At 36.5% G+C, this 21535-nt stretch overlaps 2 protein-coding genes across 5 annotated transcripts; one reads left to right on the forward strand and one right to left on the reverse strand.

Moving 5' to 3' along the window:
* Positions 1–2163: 2163 nt before the first annotated feature.
* LOC124835793 (kinetochore protein) lies at positions 2164–14957 on the forward strand. Of its 3 annotated transcripts, XR_015784148.1 has the most exons (9): positions 2164–2425; positions 2529–2594; positions 2674–2850; positions 3993–4106; positions 4182–4271; positions 4359–4481; positions 5353–5573; positions 13934–14044; positions 14817–14957. XR_015784148.1 is itself a non-coding variant. In XM_088106257.1 (8 exons), exons 1-8 carry the CDS (start codon positions 2302–2304, stop codon positions 13943–13945), a joined length of 927 nt encoding a protein of 308 aa, XP_087962383.1. In that variant the 5' UTR covers positions 2165–2301; the 3' UTR covers positions 13946–14265. The 3 variants fall into 3 exon arrangements, 2 of the variants coding, with proteins under 2 accessions (XP_087962383.1, XP_047166747.1); XM_088106257.1 differs by lacking the exon at positions 14817–14957 and having other exon boundaries at positions 2165–2425; positions 13934–14265; XM_047310791.2 differs by lacking the exon at positions 14817–14957 and having other exon boundaries at positions 2168–2425; positions 2704–2850; positions 13934–14265.
* On the reverse strand, positions 14679–19716 carry LOC124835792 (short-chain dehydrogenase TIC 32, chloroplastic-like). 2 transcript variants are annotated; one of them, XM_088106256.1, is made up of 9 exons: positions 17787–19342; positions 17419–17684; positions 16745–16976; positions 16532–16611; positions 15814–15967; positions 15643–15721; positions 15439–15526; positions 15311–15357; positions 14679–15091 (listed from the first exon to the last, which is right to left on the reverse strand). In XM_088106256.1, exons 2-9 carry the CDS (start codon positions 17570–17572, stop codon positions 14909–14911), a joined length of 1017 nt encoding a protein of 338 aa, XP_087962382.1. In that variant the 5' UTR covers positions 17573–17684; positions 17787–19342; the 3' UTR covers positions 14679–14908. The 2 variants fall into 2 exon arrangements, with proteins under 2 accessions (XP_087962382.1, XP_047166746.1); XM_047310790.2 differs by lacking the exons at positions 17419–17684; positions 17787–19342 and adding an exon at positions 19572–19716.
* Between the last annotated feature and the right edge of the window lie 1819 nt (positions 19717–21535).

Here is a 21535-nt window from a genome sequence, read left to right on the forward strand (position 1 = left end):
ATTTCTCCAAACATGGTTCACACTTCAGAATTTTACACTTTAATTTCATTTTCATCTTTAGTTTTAAGGGGGTAAAATAACGAATGTTCAATCCTCTGAAGAACGAGGACGAACGCTAAAGACTGGATTTACGACAACTCGTTCCAAGATTTGAAGAAATCGACACTAGGTATTTAACGAACGTTGTGGCTATTCAATCAGTTGAGGGGAACTGACTCTACAGTTATGAAATCAATATTCATAAAAAAAACTAAGTATACAGGCTCTAGGCCGAATCCAAATGTACAAGAATACAACATACAAGTATTTAACTTTACTGAGAATAATCATTCAAAAGAAATCGACTGCCAGTGAATGACCGAACGTCAACTAATAATTTGGACGAACGCTATTTACGTCCGTGCAGGAATCAAGGATAAGGACGAGCGTTCAGTATAAACCGAACACTACGTAGGACGAACGCTAGGTAGATGACCGAGCACTAATTTGAGCGAACGCTCGGTATAAGACCGATAGCTCATTTGGACGAACGCTTAGTATAAGACTAAGCGCTACCTATAATGAACGCTGGATATAAAACCGAGCGTTACTATTATAACTTCAATTAATTACGATCGTTGGGTACCACTAGGCTGTGCCGAACGCTCAAACCTAGCCTTTCACAAGAGGACGCTCGTTCTCAAGCAGAGTTCCTTCCAAATGAAAGAATTCCATTCTAAGTTATTTTCAGGGAAACCGAACGGTATAAGACCGTTCGATGACGAGCGTGCATTATCAAGGTAAGAAATATCATATTTTCCAGATTTTTCATCTACATTAACTCCACATTTTTCATATGATTCATATCTTATAATTTTATCTCCATCATAAATCACATACTTTATAGAATTCATATTATCATCTCATACTCTACATAACTTATCCATTTTTCCAATTCATACATTTCATCATCAACATACAGTTCAAACAATATCACCCATATTCAATCAAAGACAGTGTTCGTTCATGCATCATTACAAAACATATTACTCATATATCCAGTTCACATCATCACATCATGCTTTCACTTTACATACAAGTATCAATTAAATTACTAAGCTTCCCTTACCTGGATTCGTGAACGAACGTCCTAACGTGAAAATTCTGGATTCGCCCAACTACCACTTCTATCCTCAGATCACTCAACTCTTGCGAACTAAAACCATTTACAGAACCAAAGTTTGATTCAGACAAGAAGAATGCAAGTAACCATGTTTGGTTTTGCATGAAACCTAATAATGGACAACTAAGGGACGAACTTACCAGATTCAAAACTTGAACTTGTTCGGTTTGATGGAAAGCTTAGGACGTCTGGATCTCTTCTACGGTCTCTGAAATTTGATCGGAGAAGAAGAAAGTGAGTTATGGTAGAGAGAAGAGGGAGGTTCTAGAGAGAAGGTAGAGAATTTGGAAATCAAGAATTTGGGGAAGAAGACGAAGCATGCAGAAGAGTGGGAAGAGTGTTTTTCAGAAAATTAATTTCTCCACGTAAGACGAACGTCCATTCACCTGCTGCCACTTGGATTCCACCAACGTTTTCGAATGTTCCAAAGTGACACTTGGCAGTTGCATGCAGAGTGAGTGTGAGTGCGTTTTAATGGCACTGCACGTGTGGCGTGGTTGCATTAAATAGTGGTCAGAATGTGAGGGTTTGAAGTGCGTTTCTTAATAAAAATCTGAACAGGGTTTTTAGACATTAAAGACATTAAAGACCTGATTTGACAGGTGGAGTTTGGTTAAATTTTCGAGACCTTACAATAATGTTTTAAATTAATAAAAATAAATTATTTTAATGTTAAAAATTTAATAATATAAAATAGAATTCTATAAACACGTTTTATTATTTAAAATACTAATCATCCTCTTTCTAAAATTTGTTCTTTAAACTTCCTCTCCCTTCACTTTAATATTTATTTTAATTTTTGTAAGACCTAAAAAATTGTATTTTGTGTTACTTGAATATGTAATATTTATAGATAGATAGATAAATTTATAAATTTATTGTGATTCATACATATTATAGCTTTCATTTGGAAAACACAGTCTGACGTTGAAATTCGTAAAATCACTTTTAAAACTTTAATTTAAAACAAACATGCCATAGATGTGAAAATATGAAATCACTTTTCTCCCGCTCCAAACAAAATCAAATTAATAGCAAAACAATCATTCAATGCTTCAAAGCTAAACACAAACGTTCCCTTTTCTCTGTGCAGCACTCTCAAGTAAGCAAAGCGGGTAGTGCGAACAACGGGAACAAAGATGGCGTCAATTTGCGACACCGATATCCCGCTTCAACTGAAGAACATCGACGCTTTCTTCGCTTCGTACAGAAACTCCCTTCAATCCATCACAGCCACCGCAATCAAAACCGCGCGATCTCAATGTCATATTTTCTACTTTTGTAGTTCATTTAGTAACAACTAATTTAGGGTTTACACTTTTCGGCTAGTTCTTAATCTTTTTCTCTCGATTTCTTTCTTTTGCAGCTCAACTGACAGAGGTTAAAGCTAAACTGAGGGAGGCTGAGGATGAATTGGTAAAGGCGCTGGCAGGTACGCATTTATATTTCTCTCTCTCTCTCTCTCTCTCTCTCTCTCTCTCTCTTTCTCAGTTAATTCGTCTTTTTTTCAGTTTTTTTTTTTTGTTTTACTTTTCGTGCAGTTAAGACTCGGAGAGAGGCGAAGAGAATGGCTCTAAAGGATTCTATTGCTTCTGTGAAGGAACGAGTTGAAGTTATGAAGACAAAGATTCAGAGGCAGAGAAGCAAATGCGAAGAATGTGCTTCTGTTGTATCGCAACACCGGCTTGGTAGTAATCACGTGTTTCGCTACAAATGCAGTTATTATCTATAAATGTTCTTGGATGATCTTCTGCATAAGTTATTCTTTGAGAGAAAATGAAATTTACTTATTTACAAGTTGAAATTAATTTATGTATAAATTAAAAAAAAAGAGAGCCTATGGGAGAGAGTTTCCATAAATAACTTCATGGTTAAGTTAATTTTAACTCGTGGAGAAACTGATTTAATTTCTTTTTTCTCATATTTTACTCTCTTAGAAGGATTTTATGGAGAAACTCATCCAAACACAGTATATATATTGCTAGATATCCATTTCTGTAACGTTCATTAATTGCAAAACTAGTCTGATTAATCTCTAACTGAACTAGCTGAACATTAACAACTCCTGAACTGTATGGATGCGGGTTCAATGCCCCTGTTGCCTCTAAAACTCCGTTTGGTAGGCAATCATTTTCCGGAGATCTCCTAGCACTAAGGGACTAGTTGAGTTAGCTGAGAATATAGATTAATCTGTTTCCGGTTAAACTTGTACAATACTTGTCTAAGTTGATCTATGTTGTCATTGTTGTCTTGCCGGGTCGTCATGGGAGGTTCTCCCCACTCTACCACGTTTGTTCTAAAATAAAGGGAGCAAGTCATTATTGTGCTTGCCTTATTTGTATAGATACTTTTACATGCACACCATATCTAGGGTATGGACTTGTCCGTAATCGTGTATTTTCTGAAGATTGAAATACTACAACCTAGTTCGGATAACTAGAATCTGATAAGTATTGCATTTACTCCAGGCTACAACAATTGGTCCAGTTCCAGCATTATCATAATTCATTGGATTTCTATACCTATTAGGGTTGACCTAGTGGTCAGGAACATTTGGGTAATTTGCATAACTACTTATCGTACCAAAACACAAAATCATTCATGTTGAGTTCCTTTTATTGTAAATTAATGACGGGTTCCAGGAGGAATGATTGATGTGGCATGAACATTTAATATGTTTATTGTTTATTGCACTTGTTTTTGTGAGGGCATGTTTTTTATCTGTTTGTGCTTACTAAATTTGAATTTTTTCCTTTGAGAAATATTACGATGTATGAACTATCCTAACAACCTCCCCCCTTTCCACTCTACTCTTTTGTTCCATGAAAAGTTTTGGCGGCATCTGAACAGAAATCAAATGAAAGCAATGAACTTAAAGATGAAGCCCAGGAGGTCATATCTTGGTACAATAGGATCCTTGGTTTTCATGTTGAAGGAGGACATGGTAATTGAAGTTAATTCTTTTTGTCCCTGGGTTGTCCTTTCTAAATTTGATATCCTCACAAGATTTCTTGTTTAGGGGTTAAATTCACTTTCAAGAATATTGATGAAAACAACCCAAATGAAGAGTTCCGTTTTACCATCCGTCATGAAGATGATATGTATACATGTGAGCATCACATATGGTTTGGTATATAATCTTTCAAGGTAGACTATTTTGCTTCATGAACTCTGAATTTAGTCTTTCATATTTCAGTGCTAAATTGTGAACCATCTCTCAAAGATATCGACAAGTTGATCCATGAATTAAACAAGACAAATGGGCTATTTAAATTTGTCAGAACAATGAGGAAAAAGTTTCAAGAAGCAGTGACACAAGGTACAATTTAAACTCTTACAATTGATTCCATTCATGGGATGGGGGGAGGGGGGCGCAGGGGGGTTTGGGCCCTTTGTCCAGTCAGATTATTATTTGCAGCTGTGACTGCTGGAAACCAGTGCTGACAATTGATGGGGGGACGGCTGGCTCTGGCCCTTTGTTCAGTCAGATTATTGTTTGAAGCTGTGACTGCTAGAAACCAGTGCTGAATGAGCTGGTTTTGGTCAAACATGTAAACTATTTCCAATTCAACAGGTTCCTCCAGGTTGAAATTGGTGATGTTGCAGAGTAGCAGGCCATGTCAAAGGGAAAGGATCTAAAACCTGGCTCTTATTCATGGCTCTAAGTTGTGGCTATCACTACTTAAGTCTAATGACACCTATGATAGTGCCATAGTACAATAATTTTAAAAAAGCTAATTTACTTTATCTTCAGCTTTTAAAATTTGTAAACTGCTTTCCTTTTTACAAAAATCTCACTAGAAAAAATATTTACTTCTAATTAGTATCATGACCACACTTCTAGAATTTATATCAAATCAATTTAACATTTTTTTATACAATTCATTATAAGTTTAACATAAAATTCCAAATAAAATGATGTAATGAGTGTTTTCCATTATTTGGGACAATTAATGTATTGAATGCTTAATATATGTACCATGGAATTAATTGAGCACCCTTTAGTAATTTTTCTAGTAACTTCCATATTTCCTCATCATTGGTTATTTTTCATGCATTCTATTTAATATATATATATATTCAAACCTGAACCTTGACTGAGCTTGTATCACTTACTTTTAACTCTCTAGTTTTGAAACATTTAAAGTGGGGCTTATGACTAATGTCAGTTCTAAATTACAACTAATCAGGCAGTCTATCTATGACAACAAATGAACACCAAGAGTCCACCTTTATCTCTGCATCTGCTCCAGTTTTTTCAACATTAACCATTACAGAAGGATATGAACATCAAGGTGAACCCACCAAAGGTAATACACATCTCCAGAAACAAGTCAATCAAAGAATGGTAAAATCAGCAATTTTATCCCCTGGATCTGCATCATCTGTTTGTCAATCTCCTCGTTTGAAGGTAAGGATCAAATTGGCCTTTTATTTGTTGAATTTGATTTCATGTTTCAGCACAAGGTGTTATATCACAATATCTGGGTGCTACTTATGAGATGTTTTTTTAGTTACTGTGTTGTCTATTATGCTTTAAACATGAATTATGATAGTGAAGTTCCTTCATCACTTGGTAGCATTTTTTTAATCTTCTTTTGGTATGACTTAAGTTGGCTATGTAAGCTTAGAGAAAGATGTTTGATTAGGCTTATTGCTTGGCTTGGGCTTTTGTTTCCATTAAAGTGAGCTTGAATTGGGGTTCAAGGAGTGGCAGACAATATAGACACCTGTAATATCTAACCTCATCACCTTCTTGGAAAGTTGATTTGATGTTTGAAGTCAAGAACATGACTAATTACATCATTAATGGAAACAATATAGTTTTAATTAGGTGTTGTGCTTTGATCTCACAAGATTATGTTAAGAATGAATTTTTTCCTATGACTTGTAACATTGGGCGAAGAGACATTCTGATGAACGTGATTGCCTCTTGTTTTCCGTTCTGGTTTGACATATATATGAAAAAAAAAACTGAGGGTATTTGCAAACCTCAAGAAACTGAATAACTCTTACAATATGGCTGGTATTAAAATTTTGTTTGTTTGTTAATGTTAATCACTGAAAAATTGAAAAAAAATGTTTTAAGGTGATTTGTTTAAAGATGGTTGAAAATCCTATACCAATTAGAGATAAGACATCGATTATGTGGGTGCAAATCTCACCATTCAAACAAGTTTTGTAAAATTGAGTTAAACTTATAATTCACATCTTAACACAATATCAAAGCTATGGGTTAAAAGCCTATCTTAGTGAAGTTTGTTGTTTGTTGGGCTTATTGTTTCACCCATTATCGGGTCACTTTTGGACCACTATTTAATGTCTAGTCTCACGTTCAAGATATATATGCCTCGAGGAAGTTATATTAGGAGTTTCACCTTACAAACGGTTTTTTAAAGTTGAATTAGGCTTAAAGTCTACTTTTTAACAATTTTATTTATATTTGAACTTTTCTAAATCTAAAAAAAAATGTTAGTGCATGACTACCCACATATGTAGTAGGTGTTGTGTCAAATGCACAAGCTGTATGAAGATGTCAGCTCAAGTGTCCAAATCTAACACCTCATGTTTGATACTGATGAGCACATACTAGTATCGGAAACATGTTTGATATTGTGACACTTCAAACAAGAGAAGATTTTTTTCTTGTTGCTTAAGCACTTACGTGATTCTAATGACTTGCTTTGTGTTGTATTGGACAAGGAAAATTTTAACCCATTTAGCTATACTTTCCCACACTAGGTCATCCATTACCTGATCTGTAGTGCCACCTATATGTATGTTCCTTTACGTATTTGTTCCATATCTTTGATACAATAAACATTCAAGGAATATGATTTGGAGGCAGATTGCTTCCAGGAAAAGACTTTGTGAAAGCAAGGAAAAATACAAAAAGAGTGTTGAATTGTGTTTTAAGAATTTTCAACATCTTTTCACAAATATCGATTGACTAACGATATTCAGATGATGATTTTACAGTTTACTAGAAAATTGATCTATGGTGTTTTCTTGATGATGAAAATTATCAGACACAACTTTAGTTAATTTTCTGATTTACTTTTTTAAAGGGGTTTTCATTTTAAGTATTTATGCAATGTCCCTCCTTCTATGTTAGTATGAACAAAATAACATGTAATATTAAGAGAGAAAAAGATAAGCACAATATTTTATACTAGTTCGTCTGATTACACAAACTACATTTATTTCTAAGTCAACTTATTGAGTTTCTGATAGGACCATGAAGGTCTACGTTAGAAGGAAGGGGAAAAATAACGAAACATAGTGATTAGGAGGTTTGGGGGGTTGTTAGGCAGTTGTAGTTTCTTAGGGGGAGTTTGGCTTTATAAATGGTGGGTTAGTGTCTTGGGACAGACACATATTGTATCTTTGTTGTTGACAGGTTTTGTTACATCCTGGAAGAAGGGGAGGTTATTCCCTTGGACGTTTCCAAACACTTTCTTTGTTTCTAGTTTAATAATACAGAGTTTCAGTCGTGATTGTGTGTTCGATATCCTTATCAAAAATAGTTTTAGATTTCTTGTCACCAAGAAACCTAATAGTTTCATTAAGTAGACTAACGTTGCAAAGTATAATACGAGTATTCTTTAAGCTTGTAGCCACTTTTGGCTAACTCTTTAAGTACTGTTTCTGCAAGACACTTCTAGCTCAATCAAGTATTTTTTCCTAAGTCACTCTTGGCTTAACCAAGGATTCTTCCCCAACCACTACTGACTCAACACGAGTATTCATTCAACTCTTAACCACTCCTAGCTAATCCCGTTCAAGTATTCTTTTTTCAAGCCACTTATGACTTAACTAAATATTCTTTCAACAAGCTACTTCTAGCTTTACCAAGTATACTTTGCCAAATAGCCACTTTTGGGTAAGCTGTAGAGATAGGGTGGTTTTTAATCTCTGATCACACTTTACCTTGCTAGACAAAGATGATTTTTTGTCGACATATGAGAGATTGAGACACTCTTTCTCGCTTGCTTGATTAGAACACTAGTAGTGCTCTTCCTTGAAGCTTTTTAATGGTTCTTGTTAGATGTTAAGATGTGTGTTTCTGTTATTTGGGCTTAGTCTATTATGTATTAAGGGCATTGGCCCATATCTTACAATATAAATAAATTACCCTATGTGTATGCAACACACACAAGGGATATTCTCTCCCAATCTTCTCTATTTCTCATATGGTATCTAGAGCACAGGAATAGTTCCAGTCAACTCCACGGTCTCCGGCACCCCTCACTGCCGCCGTCGCTGCTGCTGCCGCCGTCGCCGTCGCCGTCGCCGTCGCCGCCGCCGGAGTTCCAGAATCGACCGGCGACCACACCATCGGACTCGTCTCGGCCGGGCGACCACCGTCGTACGAAGATCGCGGCGAACGGACCTCCCACGCGCCTCCACGCGCCGCCGCAAGAGTCGCCGCTGCCGCCGCTGCCGCCGCTGCCGCCGCTGCCGCCGCTGCCGCCGCGCGTGCCGGCGCGTCGCCGGAGCTTTCCGCCGCCGATCAGCACCGCCGTGATCGCCTCCTCGCCCTCTTTCTGGATCTGTGGTCGTTGCGTCAATCGGAGCACTTTGAATTTTTAGGGTTTCTCCTTCCCTATGGCGTCTTCCTCGTCTACAAACACCTCTATTGGTGGCTCATCTTCTGATCCTTCAATATATACCAATTATGTGAATGTACACTTGTCCATTGACAAGTTAGATGGCACAAATTATGCAACATGGGCGTCCGACATCAAACTTTGGTTGAAGAGTCAAGGGTACTTAGATCATCTTACTCAAAATGTGACTACTGCTCCCATAGATGACACTTCCCGCTGGATGAAAATTGATGCTCAGTTGTGCATTGTTATAAAGTCCACCATTCACTCCTCACTGAAACAAATGTTTCGATCCTATGAAACATGTTCAGAAGTATGGGCACAAGCGAAGTTGTTATACACCAATGACACTCAGCGTCTTTATGGTGTTTGTCAGGACCTATTAACTGTTATTGGTCCGCGCAATCCTGGTCCTATGGCAGAATATTTGGGTAAAATTCATGCCCTTCTTCATGACTTTAATGATATATTACCTCCTGCTTCCACTCCTGCTGAAGAATTGGAACAGCGATCAAAGTTCTTCATGTTGTTGGCATTATACGGACTCTCTGATGATGTTTCTCATGTCCGTGATCAGATTTTGGGTTCTCCTGTCATACCCAACTTTACTTCTACTTGTTCTGCTCTTTTGCGTATACCGAGCAAACCCGTCACTGAGACATCCCCTCATACTGATGATTCCTCTGTTATGGCTGCTCAACGTGATGATCGAAGTCGGTCTCGCAAGCCAAGTAAAGGACGTCCAAAATGTGACCATTGTGGCAAGTTAGGCCACAAAATTGATAGATGTTATGCTCTCCATGGACGTCCTCCTCGACCTGTAGCAATGGCAAATTCTGATCCACCTCCCCGATCACCGTCTGCAGACCATCCTACTTCATCTAATATCGTAGACAAACCTGCAATCTTTAACGAATTTCTCAAATGGTATGAGGATCATCAACACTCTGGTTCCACTACATCTGCATCTGTTGCACGTACAGGTACACCTTTTGTTGGTCTAACTCACTCCCTTGGACCTTGGGTCCTTGACTCAGGCGCCACAGATCATATCACTGGTAACAAGTCCTTGTTTTCTTCCTTGTCATGTCCGAATAATTTACCCTCAGTAACAATGGCTGATGGGTCTAGAGTCTCATCTCATGGTATTGGTACTGTTAATATTTTTCCATCCATATCCATCGATCATGTACTTTATGTGCCTGGGTCTCCCTTCAACTTATTGTCCATTAGTCGTTTAACTCGTACTCTTAATTGTGTTATTTCGTTTACTAAAGATTCTGTTTGGTTGCAGGACCGGAGTTCGAAACACATGATTGGCACAGGATGTGAGTCTCATGGCCTTTATCATCTCAGCCCTTCTCCACATGTTGGCGTTGTCATGGAGTCACCATCCCTTCTTCATGCTCAGTTCGGTCATCCCAGTCTTGCCAAACTACAACAACTTGTCCCCAGGTTGTCCACATTATCAAGTTTGTCGTGTGAGTTTTGTCAGTTAGGGAAGCATACTCGTAGTTCCTTTCCTCGTAGTGTCTCACAACGGGCGTCGTCTCCTTTTTCATTGGTTCATTCTGACATTTGGGGACCTAGTCGTGTTAAGTCCATTTTAGGTTTTCAGTATTTTGTTACCTTTATTGATGACTATTCCAGATGTACTTGGTTATTTTTAATGAAGAATCGTTCTGAGTTGTTTTCTATTTTTCAATCTTTTTTCAATGAAATAAAAACACAGTTCGGGGTTTCTATTCGAAATTTACGTAGTGATAATGGCCGTGAATACCTTTCTCAACCGTTTAAACAGTTTATGGCTTCTCATGGCATTCTTCACCAAACCTCATGTGCTTATACCCCTCAACAAAATGGGGTGGCTGAGCGCAAGAATAGACACCTTATTGAAACAACTCGTACACTTCTTATTCATGGTCAAGTACCCTCCCGTTTTTGGGGTGATGCAGTTCTCACAGCATGTTATCTTATCAACCGCATGCCATCTTCCGTCCTAGATAACAAAATCCCTCATTCTATCTTATTTCCTCAAGACCCTCTGCATCCATTACCTCTTCGAGTTTTTGGGTCTACATGTTTTGTTCATGATTTTAGTCCTGGTCTTGATAAGTTATCTCCTCGGTCTCACAATGTGTCTTCTTAGGATTTCCACGGTCACAAAAGGGCTATAAGTGTTTTTCCCCTTCCCTCAATCGTCATTTTATCTCTGCTGATGTCACTTTTGATGAGTCTTCTTTTTACTTTTCACATCTATCTTCTAGTTCTGTACCTCTCCCTGTTACTGTTGATATTCCTCTTATATGTGATCCTCCTGGTGATGCTCCACCCATTTTGTCTTCTCCTTCTTTAGACTCTCCTTCACCACAGGATCATACTTCACCTCCACCCCTTCAGGTTTATAGTCGCCGTAATCGTCTCCCTCATGACTCACTTCCGGTGCCGCCTCATGTGTCTCCTCCGGCTCCAGCAACTGAGTCTGACTTGCCTATTGCCCTCCGTAAAGGTATACGCTCTACCCGTAACCCTTCCCCCCATTATACTGTTCTTAATTACAACAGATTATCTCCATCTTTTTATACTTGTCTCTCATCCATTTCTTCTGTGTCAATTCCCAAATCTGTGAGTGATGCCTTAACTCATCCTGGTTGGCGTCAAGCTATGATGGATGAATTAAGTGCTTTACAGGAAAGTGGAACTTGGGAGCTGGTCCAATTACCATCTGGAAAGTCTGTTGTTGGTTGCAGGTGGGTGTATGCTATCAAGGTTGGTCCTGATGGCACGATTGATCGTCTGAAAGCTCGACTGGTTGCCAAAGGCTACACACAGATTTTTGGTTTGGATTATGGTGATACTTTTTCTCCAGTGGCAAAAATGACCTCTGTTCGCCTCTTCATTGCCATGGCCGCTCTTCGCCAATGGCCTCTTTACCAACTTGATGTCAAAATGCTTTCCTCAATGGTGATTTGCATGAAGAAATTTATATGGAGCAACCGCCTGGCTTTGTTGCTCAGGGGAGTCATCTGGATTGGTATGTCGTCTTCGCAAATCCTTATATGGCCTAAAACAGTCTCCTCGGGCCTGGTTTGGTAAATTCAGTTGTGTTGTTCAACAATTTGGTATGTCTCGCAGTGAAGCAGATCATTCGGTGTTCTATCGCCACTCGAGTGCTGGATGTATCTACTTAATAGTGTATGTCGATGATATTGTTCTCACAGGAAGCGACTATCTTGGCATCTCTCAGATGAAACAACACCTTTGTCATCATTTTCAAACCAAAGATCTTGGCAAACTCCGGTACTTTTTGGGTATTGAAGTAGCACAATCCAATGATGGTATTGTCATATCTCAGAGGAAGTATGCGTTAGACATCTTGGAGGAAACAGGGTTAATGAATTGTAAATCTGTTGAGACACCTATGGACCCTAACATCAAACTCCTACCAAATCAGGGGGAGCCTTTCTCAGATCCTGAACGGTACAGAAGACTAGTTGGTAAATTAAACTATCTTACTGTTACGCGTCCTGACATTTCTTTCGCAGTTAGTGTGGTGAGTCAATTTCTAAACTCCCCATGTGAAGACCATTGGGAGGCAGTTGTTCGCATACTGAAGTATATTAAAAGATCACCTGGAAAAGGTTTGCTATATGGCCCTAACAACGATACAAAAATTGTTTGTTATTCAGATGCTGATTGGGCTGGTTCTCCTTCTGATAGGAGGTCTACTTCTGGATATTGTGTCTCTATTGGTAGCAACCTGATATCTTGGAAAAGTAAGAAGCAAAGTGTTGTGGCAAGGTCTAGTGCAGAAGCAGAATATAGAGCTATGGCATCAGCTACTTGCGAGCTTGTGTGGCTTAAACAATTGCTTAGTGAATTGAAATTTGGAGATGTCACTCACATGATACTTATATGTGATAATCAAGCTGCTCTCCATATTAGCTCTAACCCTGTCTTCCATGAGAGAACCAAACACATTGAAGTTGATTGTCATTTCATTCGAGAAAAAATCATATCCGGAGATATCAAGACTGAGTTTGTTAACTCAAGCAACCAGTTGGCAGACATATTCACTAAGTCCTTACGAGGACCTAGAATTGATTATCTTTGTAACAAGCTTGGAACATATGATTTATATGCTCCAGCTTGAGGGGGAGTGTTAGATGTTAAGATGTGTGTTTCTGTTATTTGGGCTTAGTCTATTATGTATTAAGGGCATTGGCCCATATCTTACAATATAAATAAATTACCCTATGTGTATGCAACACACACAAGGGATATTCTCTCCCAATCTTCTCTATTTCTCATAGTTCTAAATATTAACAATGCTTTTGTACTATGCCTAATCTCTCTAACTTTCTTCTTCTTAATGTCTTTATATAATCTTCAGAAGAAAGTAGTTGTGGGACAGTGTTTGGCCTTTGAGGAGCTTCAGCTCTTTTTAGCCTTGACCCCTTTCGTCTGATGGGTTTGATAGTGATGGATACATTCAATGCTCTCTATGCAATAAATGCTCTTTATTCATTTTGTCAAAGTCCCAGTAGTTGGATGTGCTCATCTCTTTCTTGGGCAGTAAGCATTTCCTTAAGGTCACAATCTTTTCAGAGTTGAGAAAACTTGGTTTAGGGATTTGGTGAAGAAAAACATTTTTTAGCTCTTCCAAGAGATCTTTTGAAGTGTCTTATCCTTTGACCATTAGATCTCTTTGTTATACGAAGGTAGTAGACATTTCCTACATTCATCAAGTAAGCATATATATTTTTTGTGTGGTACGAGGTTAGCTCACTTCTATACGTTTTTATTGTTTGAGCGCTTTCCCGTTTCAGTAGACCTAAACCAAGACTTCAGTGTTTTACTGTCTGTTAGACAAATCACTTGCTTCTTATATGATTTGTTGTTAGTTTAATTCATTGTCTATCAAAGAAAGCATCATCATGTTTTACACTATGCTATGTTTAACACTTAATCAAAATAATAAAGTGTTGAACTTTTTCTTCTCTATACCATCATTAATATTTTTCCTGGAATAATTTAATCGTATAAAAACTTGTGTGGCAGAGTTTCTGGATTGTGAAATCAAGTAAAATTGTTTGTGATTATTGCATATATATGCAATGTGTATGTAAGATCAGTTATGCTAACGTTTAATATATTACAGGCCAGGAAATGAAGCAGTGAGGGGGATGCTCATTACCTCACTTGATGAGACATGCCGATTCACGTAGGGATGTTACTAATGATCCTTATTGCTATCAAATTGACATTTAGAGTAAGACATACCTTGGTTCTGGAGTTTCAACCTTTTTCTACTAACAAATTGATATGTAAGTCAAGGCATACCCATGTTCTGGATGTCTGAACCTGTATATAATAGACCAGAAGATCCGTACATTTTTCATGTATGGTCCATGTAATATTTATGTATTTTAATTTTTCTTCCCGTTGTTGATATACTGCTATAGTTTAATATAACATCAGCCATTCTTGTCATGATATCTTGTTTTGGCACTGTAAATAGTGTATTGGGATCTGGGAAATGGATCTGTATGATCCTTTTATGTATTTTATCTTCCCTTGTGTGTTCTAAATCTGCACTTCGACCATGTGAAAAAAGTCTGAAGTGCAGGAACACATGCCGTGGGTGGACGTGTTTCCTTTTTCCTTCTTGCACGTCGGTTTGGATACTATCTATCATTATCTTTAATCCTGAACAATAGGAAGCACCTACCTGACTTAAACCTGAGTAACTGGAAGGAGGGTAAACGCTGGAGTCTTGAACAGTCGTGTAAATGTTTGTTTTTTTTATCAACAACGGATATCACAGTTTTCCTTCCAGAGTTAGATTTGGATAGTACCTGATTATTAATGTGAAGCAGAGCCTTGGCTCTATTTGCTTTATAGAGGAGATGAACTATCGCTTTTTGTTATTGCATTTGCAGAGAGATTTATGTTTTATTTCTCTCTTATTTGTACAAATAATCAAAAGGGAGCTACACAGGAAAGGCTACTAACAATAGTGCCTCATGATTATGATGTTTCAGGTTGCCTTTAAAGACTCAAATCTTGCTTGTGCATGCTGGCTAAGGTAAACGAATAACCTAATATACATGGTGTCTTGAAAAGGGGAATTGCTTCAAATTGTTGCTTGACGTAGTCGTTTGTGAAGAAAGGCATGGGTGTTGTTCCATAGCTTTTGTGCTTCCGACTCGTCATTTGCTAGGCTCGAGCATTTACTCTCGTTACAATCTGCAAAGTATTTTCCACTTATCCCTTCTGTTTTTGAGCTCAGAGCGACATAGCATGTAGTTGCTGCACCCTGCAGACACGCATTGACATAATTATCATCCCTCTTAATGACAAAATATTACATTGCTAGTTTAACTACTATTCAAAAGCACACTATTTGACATCCATGGTAAAGTAGCTTTGCCTATGTATGGTTGTCCATCACTGTTTTCCACATCTATAATTCTACACCAATCCAGCATTCAAAATCACTGCACGTAAGTGTAATCGAGCTTGTTTGTTTACACACCTGCGATGTTGTTTTGAGTAACTTTGATGCGATAAAAAATAGGGAATCTGCGTGGAAATGTTACCAATTCTTAGTAGTTTCAACATTTGGTAAAGTGTCTATTAATAATTAATGAATATTTTAACTACCCGTTAATAAGCCCTTGTGAGCTCTAATAATTCCTGTCTTCACAATGCCTGGATGTGCTGCATTGATAGTTACTCTTGCATTCCTTGCCTGTAATTATATTCCAATTCTCATGAATAATGTAGTGGGCCAAACAAAAAGCATGACAATCACCACTCAAAGAGATAAGAAGTACTATAAAGTTTGGAGTTATTTGTCATTCCAACCTTGAGTTGCTTGGCTATTTCCTTGGCATGCAAAATATTTGCCAATTTTGACTGAGCATAAGCGCGTGTGCCATTATATCTACAATAGTTACAAGAGAGAAATGCAATAAGTAGCTAAAATGTAAGGCAATCAGAACTGTTGTAATTTTGCAGAGAACAAGGTAGTTGTACTTTTTTCCACTGAGTATGTCGTTGAAACGAAAAACATCTTTCTTCACCCAGCTATGTATGACAGAAGAAACGTTTATTATTCTTCCTTCAATACCTGTCTTCTCAGCCGTCTCTATCATTTTTTCTAATAAAATCTCTGTTAACAAAAAATGACCTGCAATTGAGGACAAAAAATATGAAACTTCAATAAATGTCTTCTTAAATTGACGATGCATAATTTTTGCCATTAAAAAATGAAACGGTAAATTTGAATCCAAAAACAAAAAGCTTAGCACTTTAGAAACGGGTCACACGGGCTTTGGACTTTGAGCCCATAAAGAAAAACGTATGACCAGTGCTCAGTGTCTGTGGACCAAAATTAACCCTGAAAGTGCTTATAAGCTTGTGGTCGTGGACCCTAAAAGAGCCTAAAATATGGACGATTGCGTATTATATGTTTTTGGTGGGGGACCTTAAACCAACCAAGCTACGTCCTTTAGAAATGTGATGATGTAAGCTTTTTTATCTGAAAGTGAAAAAGAATATTTAAGAGCAGATCACAGTGACAAGCACTTTCTTTAATATTAAGTTTAACCAAGTTTAAGTTGCCTTTTTTATGTTGATAAAAACTAAAATAAAAGCAACCTCTACAGGTTTAAGATTGTGAATATTAATTACATAGTAACATGATATCAATATTAATAAAGCCCTATGAAAAGATCAATAATCAGAAAAGTACCTAAGTAATTTGTAGCAAATGTGGTCTCAATTTTATCCTCAGAGAACTCCAAGTTTTGAGAAAATATCCCTGCATTGTTTCTGTAAAATTGATTTGTTCTTACTATTAGTATAAACCACCTAAAATGTGAATGACTTGTCCTTGTTTCACAATGATAACCATCATTACTATGATATGAAAAGGTGGAACAATATGATGGTGGACAAAACTTACATGAGAATATTAAGGGGAAGTTCTAAAGCTAAGAACTCGGAACAAAATCTCTGTACAGAACCAAAAGAGCTAAGATCAATCTCCAACAGAACAACCTCAGCCTTTGGACTCTCCTTTTGTATGGTCTTTTTCACTTCCATGGCCTTCTTCAAGTCCCTTGCACCGATTACAACTCTCACTCCTCTCTTTACTAACACTCTAGCTGTTTCAGCTCCAATACCAGAACTTGCCCCTTCAATGAAAAGTTCAAATCAGTAACAACTTTGTTAGTTAAACTATAAAACACGTGCTTTTATTAGCAAAAACATAATATTAATTATAAAATACTTGGATTTTGTTGGATAAACTTAAGTGGATAGTTACAAGTTGTTATATTAATTTTCTTAGGAGATTACAAATGTTAGAAGTGTTTTTAGTAATAATTAAGGCATGCAATATAGTTCATTAATTGTAGTAGTTATAATTAATGCATATAGTTGAAAGGTCATGTCAAAAGACCTATAAATACTTCATGTATTGTTCAATGTAAAATACAAGAAGTCATAATATTAGTGAGTTATTTAAGAAAGACTTGTAGTTAACAAATTGGTATGAGAGCTAAAGAACCCGAGTGTTTGAATGTTAAGAAAAAAGAGTAAGAGAGTGTTTGGAAAAGTTTGAGTGAAATGATCAACCTTGCAAATAACTAGAGTCAGCTATGATAATTGGAGTATGTTGATGAAAGCCATCCTTAGTTTCCAAGAAGCATGGTAAGTAGTTGAAAAGGAGCACCAAGAACCATTGACATTGAAGAACAAACAATTGACTAACTTGTTGTGTTGAGAGCATCGTGAGACAAAACAACCGTCTATGTGTTGTACCGAGTTGTTGATGAGTTCGACTTTGAGAAGATAACAAATGTTAAGTCTTTAAAAGAAGCATGAGATATATTAGAGAAGGCCTACAAAGGAAATAATAATGTAAAGTAGGTCAAACTTCAAACTTTTAAGGACAAGCTTGAAAGCATGAGAATGAAAGAAGTTGAAGGAGTTGTTGAGTACACCTCTCGTGTTGAGATCGTGGTGAATAAGCTTGAAAGGAATGGAGAAATGTTGCCCACTTGTCGAGTGGTGTAGAAAATACTAAGGTCATTTATCAAATTTGAGAATATTGGATGCACTATTGAGGAGTTCAAGGACTTGTCAATGCTCTTGATTGAAGAGCATGTCGGGTCACTTGAGGCACATGATCAATAAAAGAAGAAGAAATGGGAGCAACTTGATTAACTACTCCAAATAAAGGGAGAAGCTCATAACACTCAAGATAGAGGATGATACCCAAGAGGTATAAGAAGCGATCTTGGTGGTAGAAGTCGTGGACAGGAAGTGTTAAGTTTGCAAGAGCAATTGCATGCAGAGAATGATCTTAAATTTTGAAGGTGCAAGATGAGAAGTCACGACTTGAAATGGATGATGAGTTTGGTGTAAAAAAGGTGTGAGAATTATTCGATCTTAAAAGGAGTTTGGTCTATTGAGAGGGATTCAATTAATGACAAGTAGATCACATAAACAATAAAGAACTCAGTTAAGGACAAGTCGACCAAGGTTAAGAAAAAGGCAGTCAAAACAAAGAACAAGTAAGCATAATAAAAACAAAGCCGACCATAAAGAAAGTGAAGAACCTAACTATTAATGAAAGTAGTAAGTTCGGTATGGAGTGCACCTGGTAAAATCGAAATGCAAAGAAGAAGAATGAAAGATAGAAGAAACATTTAAATTTACTGACAGAATTATGTTGGATAAACTTAAATACAGGTAGTTGCAAGTTGTTACATTAATTATATTAATTAGGAGATTGTAAAGGTTAAGAGTGCTTCCTGTAATAAAGTTTAATTAATTAGGAGATTGTAAAGGTTAAGAGTGCTTCCTGTAATAAAGTTTATTAATTGTAGTAGTTATAATAAATGTATGTAGATAAAGGACAATATCATAAAGCCTAGAAATAACCTACGTACTACTCGATGTAAAATACATCAAGTCATAATATTATTGAGTTATTTAACAAAAGCTTGTTACAAACAGATTTTGTCATTGTTAGACGAGGGTGAATTATAAAATGTTGGGAGGCATGTTTTTTATTCATTTGAGTGGGAAAAAGGAGATATATATGATCTTGATGATGAGTTTGTGGTGTACGTAGTGTAGACAAGTGATGAATATGTCTGGATTTGATGAGAGAAGGGTGCACAAAAGAGACAAAAATAACAGAACCTCATCTTTCTGCAGCTAAAAAGAACCACACCATCCATATCTAAATTGGCAAACTCGTGTGATGTGAGAGAGCTTGCAGGCTTCAAAGTTAATCTCTCATCACCTTTCCAGTGCAGCAAAATCAATCAGAAAGAAAGCACCAGATACATACAGCTACTATCAAGTTAGGCTAAATTTTTGACAGACTGGACTAAATTTTCAATTTTTTCTGGCAAATCGAAAAGGAAAATGAAAAACTGAGAATTAAGTACAAAGAAATGCAAGTAAAATGGGAAAGTATAAGCAATACACACACACATGGTGATTTAAGAACCAAGTACCATATATAGCCATGCATATATACTTATGAATCCTTCAGCTTAGAGAAACAGACTCTCCCCAATCATCAAAGTCCAAAAAAAACACAAGGTAATAAGGAAAGAAAATACAAAAGGGAATATTGGTTTATGACACTTTCGGGGTGTGTGTATATAAATATATATATATATATCAGAGGAAGTTGAAGATGATAATTGAGCTTGATTTTCATGGATATTTTTACCACCAGGTAGCCTCTAGAAGCTGTTTTTGAGACTTACCAGTGATGAGAGCTGTTAGAGATGAAGGAAGGAAGCAAGAAGAATCTTCAGTGACTTGTTCAGCGGTTGAGTTTGAGCCAAAACCACTAGGGCCTGCCATTCCTGCTAAGTATCTTAGAGTTGCCTTCATGTGTTTGCTTTAGAGTGTTGCAGAAACAAATAACACTTCAAGCTCAGACTGCTAACACATGCAGCTACTTTTATACATAGCTATATTCATGTATTATATATTATATATATATATATATATAATATATATATATATATATATATATATATATAATATATATATATATATTGTAACAGATACGGTATGCCAAGGAGTAATCATTATTGTTTTGAATCAGAAATGTGTCAGGTGAAAAAATAGAATTGTTTTATCATAAATTGACTTTATAAAACATATTTCAAATTCAAGTATATGTTAAGTAACTATACTAAACACGTAAACTGTATATATTAAGGAATTGTTTTCCATGATTTGGAGATCATTTTAGATATATAAACCAATGTTTGTAATTTTGCTTAAAAGATATGTACGTATGATCTTTGAAAAAAATTAACAATAAATAAATGATTTGTTTATGATTTTATACTTCTCCTCTCGATTATTCCTTGGACCAACCTACCTGATCTACCTAATAAATTGTCTCTCAGAAGAATTGGAACCTATTGCGACAATATTTAGCGAAATCATTGGTTGAGACACAATGGTCCACAAACTACGTGATTAAAACCTACTAATAAAATGGTTTAACATTTCAATTTTATTAACCTTATTTTTAATTTTTTTTCTTATAATAATTAATGTTTTGTCCTCATTTAGTGGCTTGCATTTTTCAATAGTCTGCGGTCACTGATTGATGATATTTTCCGGTAAAATCTCCCGGAGAGCATAATTATGCTTATTTACTAAGCAAAAAGTGTTTAATAATACTTAATAAAAAATGATTACATGAAGATTAGCACTAAGTAAGACATTTGTCATCGATTCCTTTTCAACTTTTTTGTGTGTGTGGTAATCGATTCCTTTTTAAAATATCATCTTATCACCTTTGTCATCTTTCCATGCATTTGAAGCTAAGATCTTCTTTTTTGGAGAGAGCATAAACTCTCTCATTAGTTGAACAAGAAGTGTATGGAGAAATAAAGCATTTGAGTGCAAAAGTTTAAATTGTCTTAGATTTGGGGACAAAGTAACAAGTCTCAAACGCAATTCCACAAAAAGTGGATCACTTATTCTACCACTATTTTAAACTTAGATGGACCCCTTGATTTGTTCAAGACCTGAAAGGAAATAAACTCAGTAAGAAAGACCCACCCAAACAATACCTAATCACAGTGAGAAAAACCTAGACAAATGTTCTTGATAATCGTTTCAGCTACTGTTAGGATAACTGCTGTAAAAGACATAATTGTTTCAGCTTTGTGGTCCAAAAACATACTCACTCAGAAAATCAGATTGGTGTTGCAAAGAAAATCCATTACCTCAAAAGAAAAAGAAAACAAAAAACACAAGAAAGATTGAATTTTTTTTTTCCAAAAGTGGGGTTGAAGTTATAAGGTTTTAAACCCACTGATAAATGTGGTTGAGGCATCATATCAGTACCAGAAAATGGGTTGTTACCTCAGTGACAAAAATTAAAGTCATAATTATTGGTATTACTGAGAGAGAGAAAAACAACCTTATTACGTGTATAGAATGAAATTTAAGAATAATAAAAGGCAGCAACTCTGAGTAGTTTGAAGATATGTGAAGAAATAGCTTAAAACATGTTTTTTGACATGAGTGAAAGGGCAAGGATATATAATAAAGAGAGAAGATTCTCTAGTGACTACTATACTAGTCTTCCCTAATTAAGATACGTGATCTACTTTGCCTAACTTGTTGTTGAAAGGGGTTTTGACGTTTTCATTCTTTAACAAAAAGTAGTGTCAGATTCAACAAACTTAAAATGCAATTT

The sequence above is a fragment of the Vigna umbellata genome, chromosome 2, assembly GCF_029865625.1.
Source record: "Vigna umbellata cultivar VRB3 chromosome 2, Vumbellata_1.0, whole genome shotgun sequence".
NCBI lineage: Eukaryota > Viridiplantae > Streptophyta > Magnoliopsida > Fabales > Fabaceae > Vigna > Vigna umbellata.

Coding starts and splice junctions, on each gene's coding strand:
- LOC124835792 (XM_088106256.1), bottom strand. CDS start 17,572: ATGCTCTCAACACAACAAGTTAGTCAATTGTTTGTTCTTCAATGTCAA. Junction 15,968..16,531: donor ATTTGCTACAAATTACTTAG/GTACTTTTCTGA, acceptor CCTCAATTGCAG/GTCATTTTTTGTTAACAGAG. Junction 15,527..15,642: donor AAATAGCCAAGCAACTCAAG/GTTGGAATGACA, acceptor ATATAATTACAG/GCAAGGAATGCAAGAGTAAC.
- LOC124835793 (XM_088106257.1), top strand. CDS start 2,302: ATGGCGTCAATTTGCGACACCGATATCCCGCTTCAACTGAAGAACATC. Junction 2,426..2,528: donor CAAAACCGCGCGATCTCAAT/GTCATATTTTCT, acceptor TTTCTTTTGCAG/CTCAACTGACAGAGGTTAAA. Junction 4,107..4,181: donor TCATGTTGAAGGAGGACATG/GTAATTGAAGTT, acceptor TTTCTTGTTTAG/GGGTTAAATTCACTTTCAAG.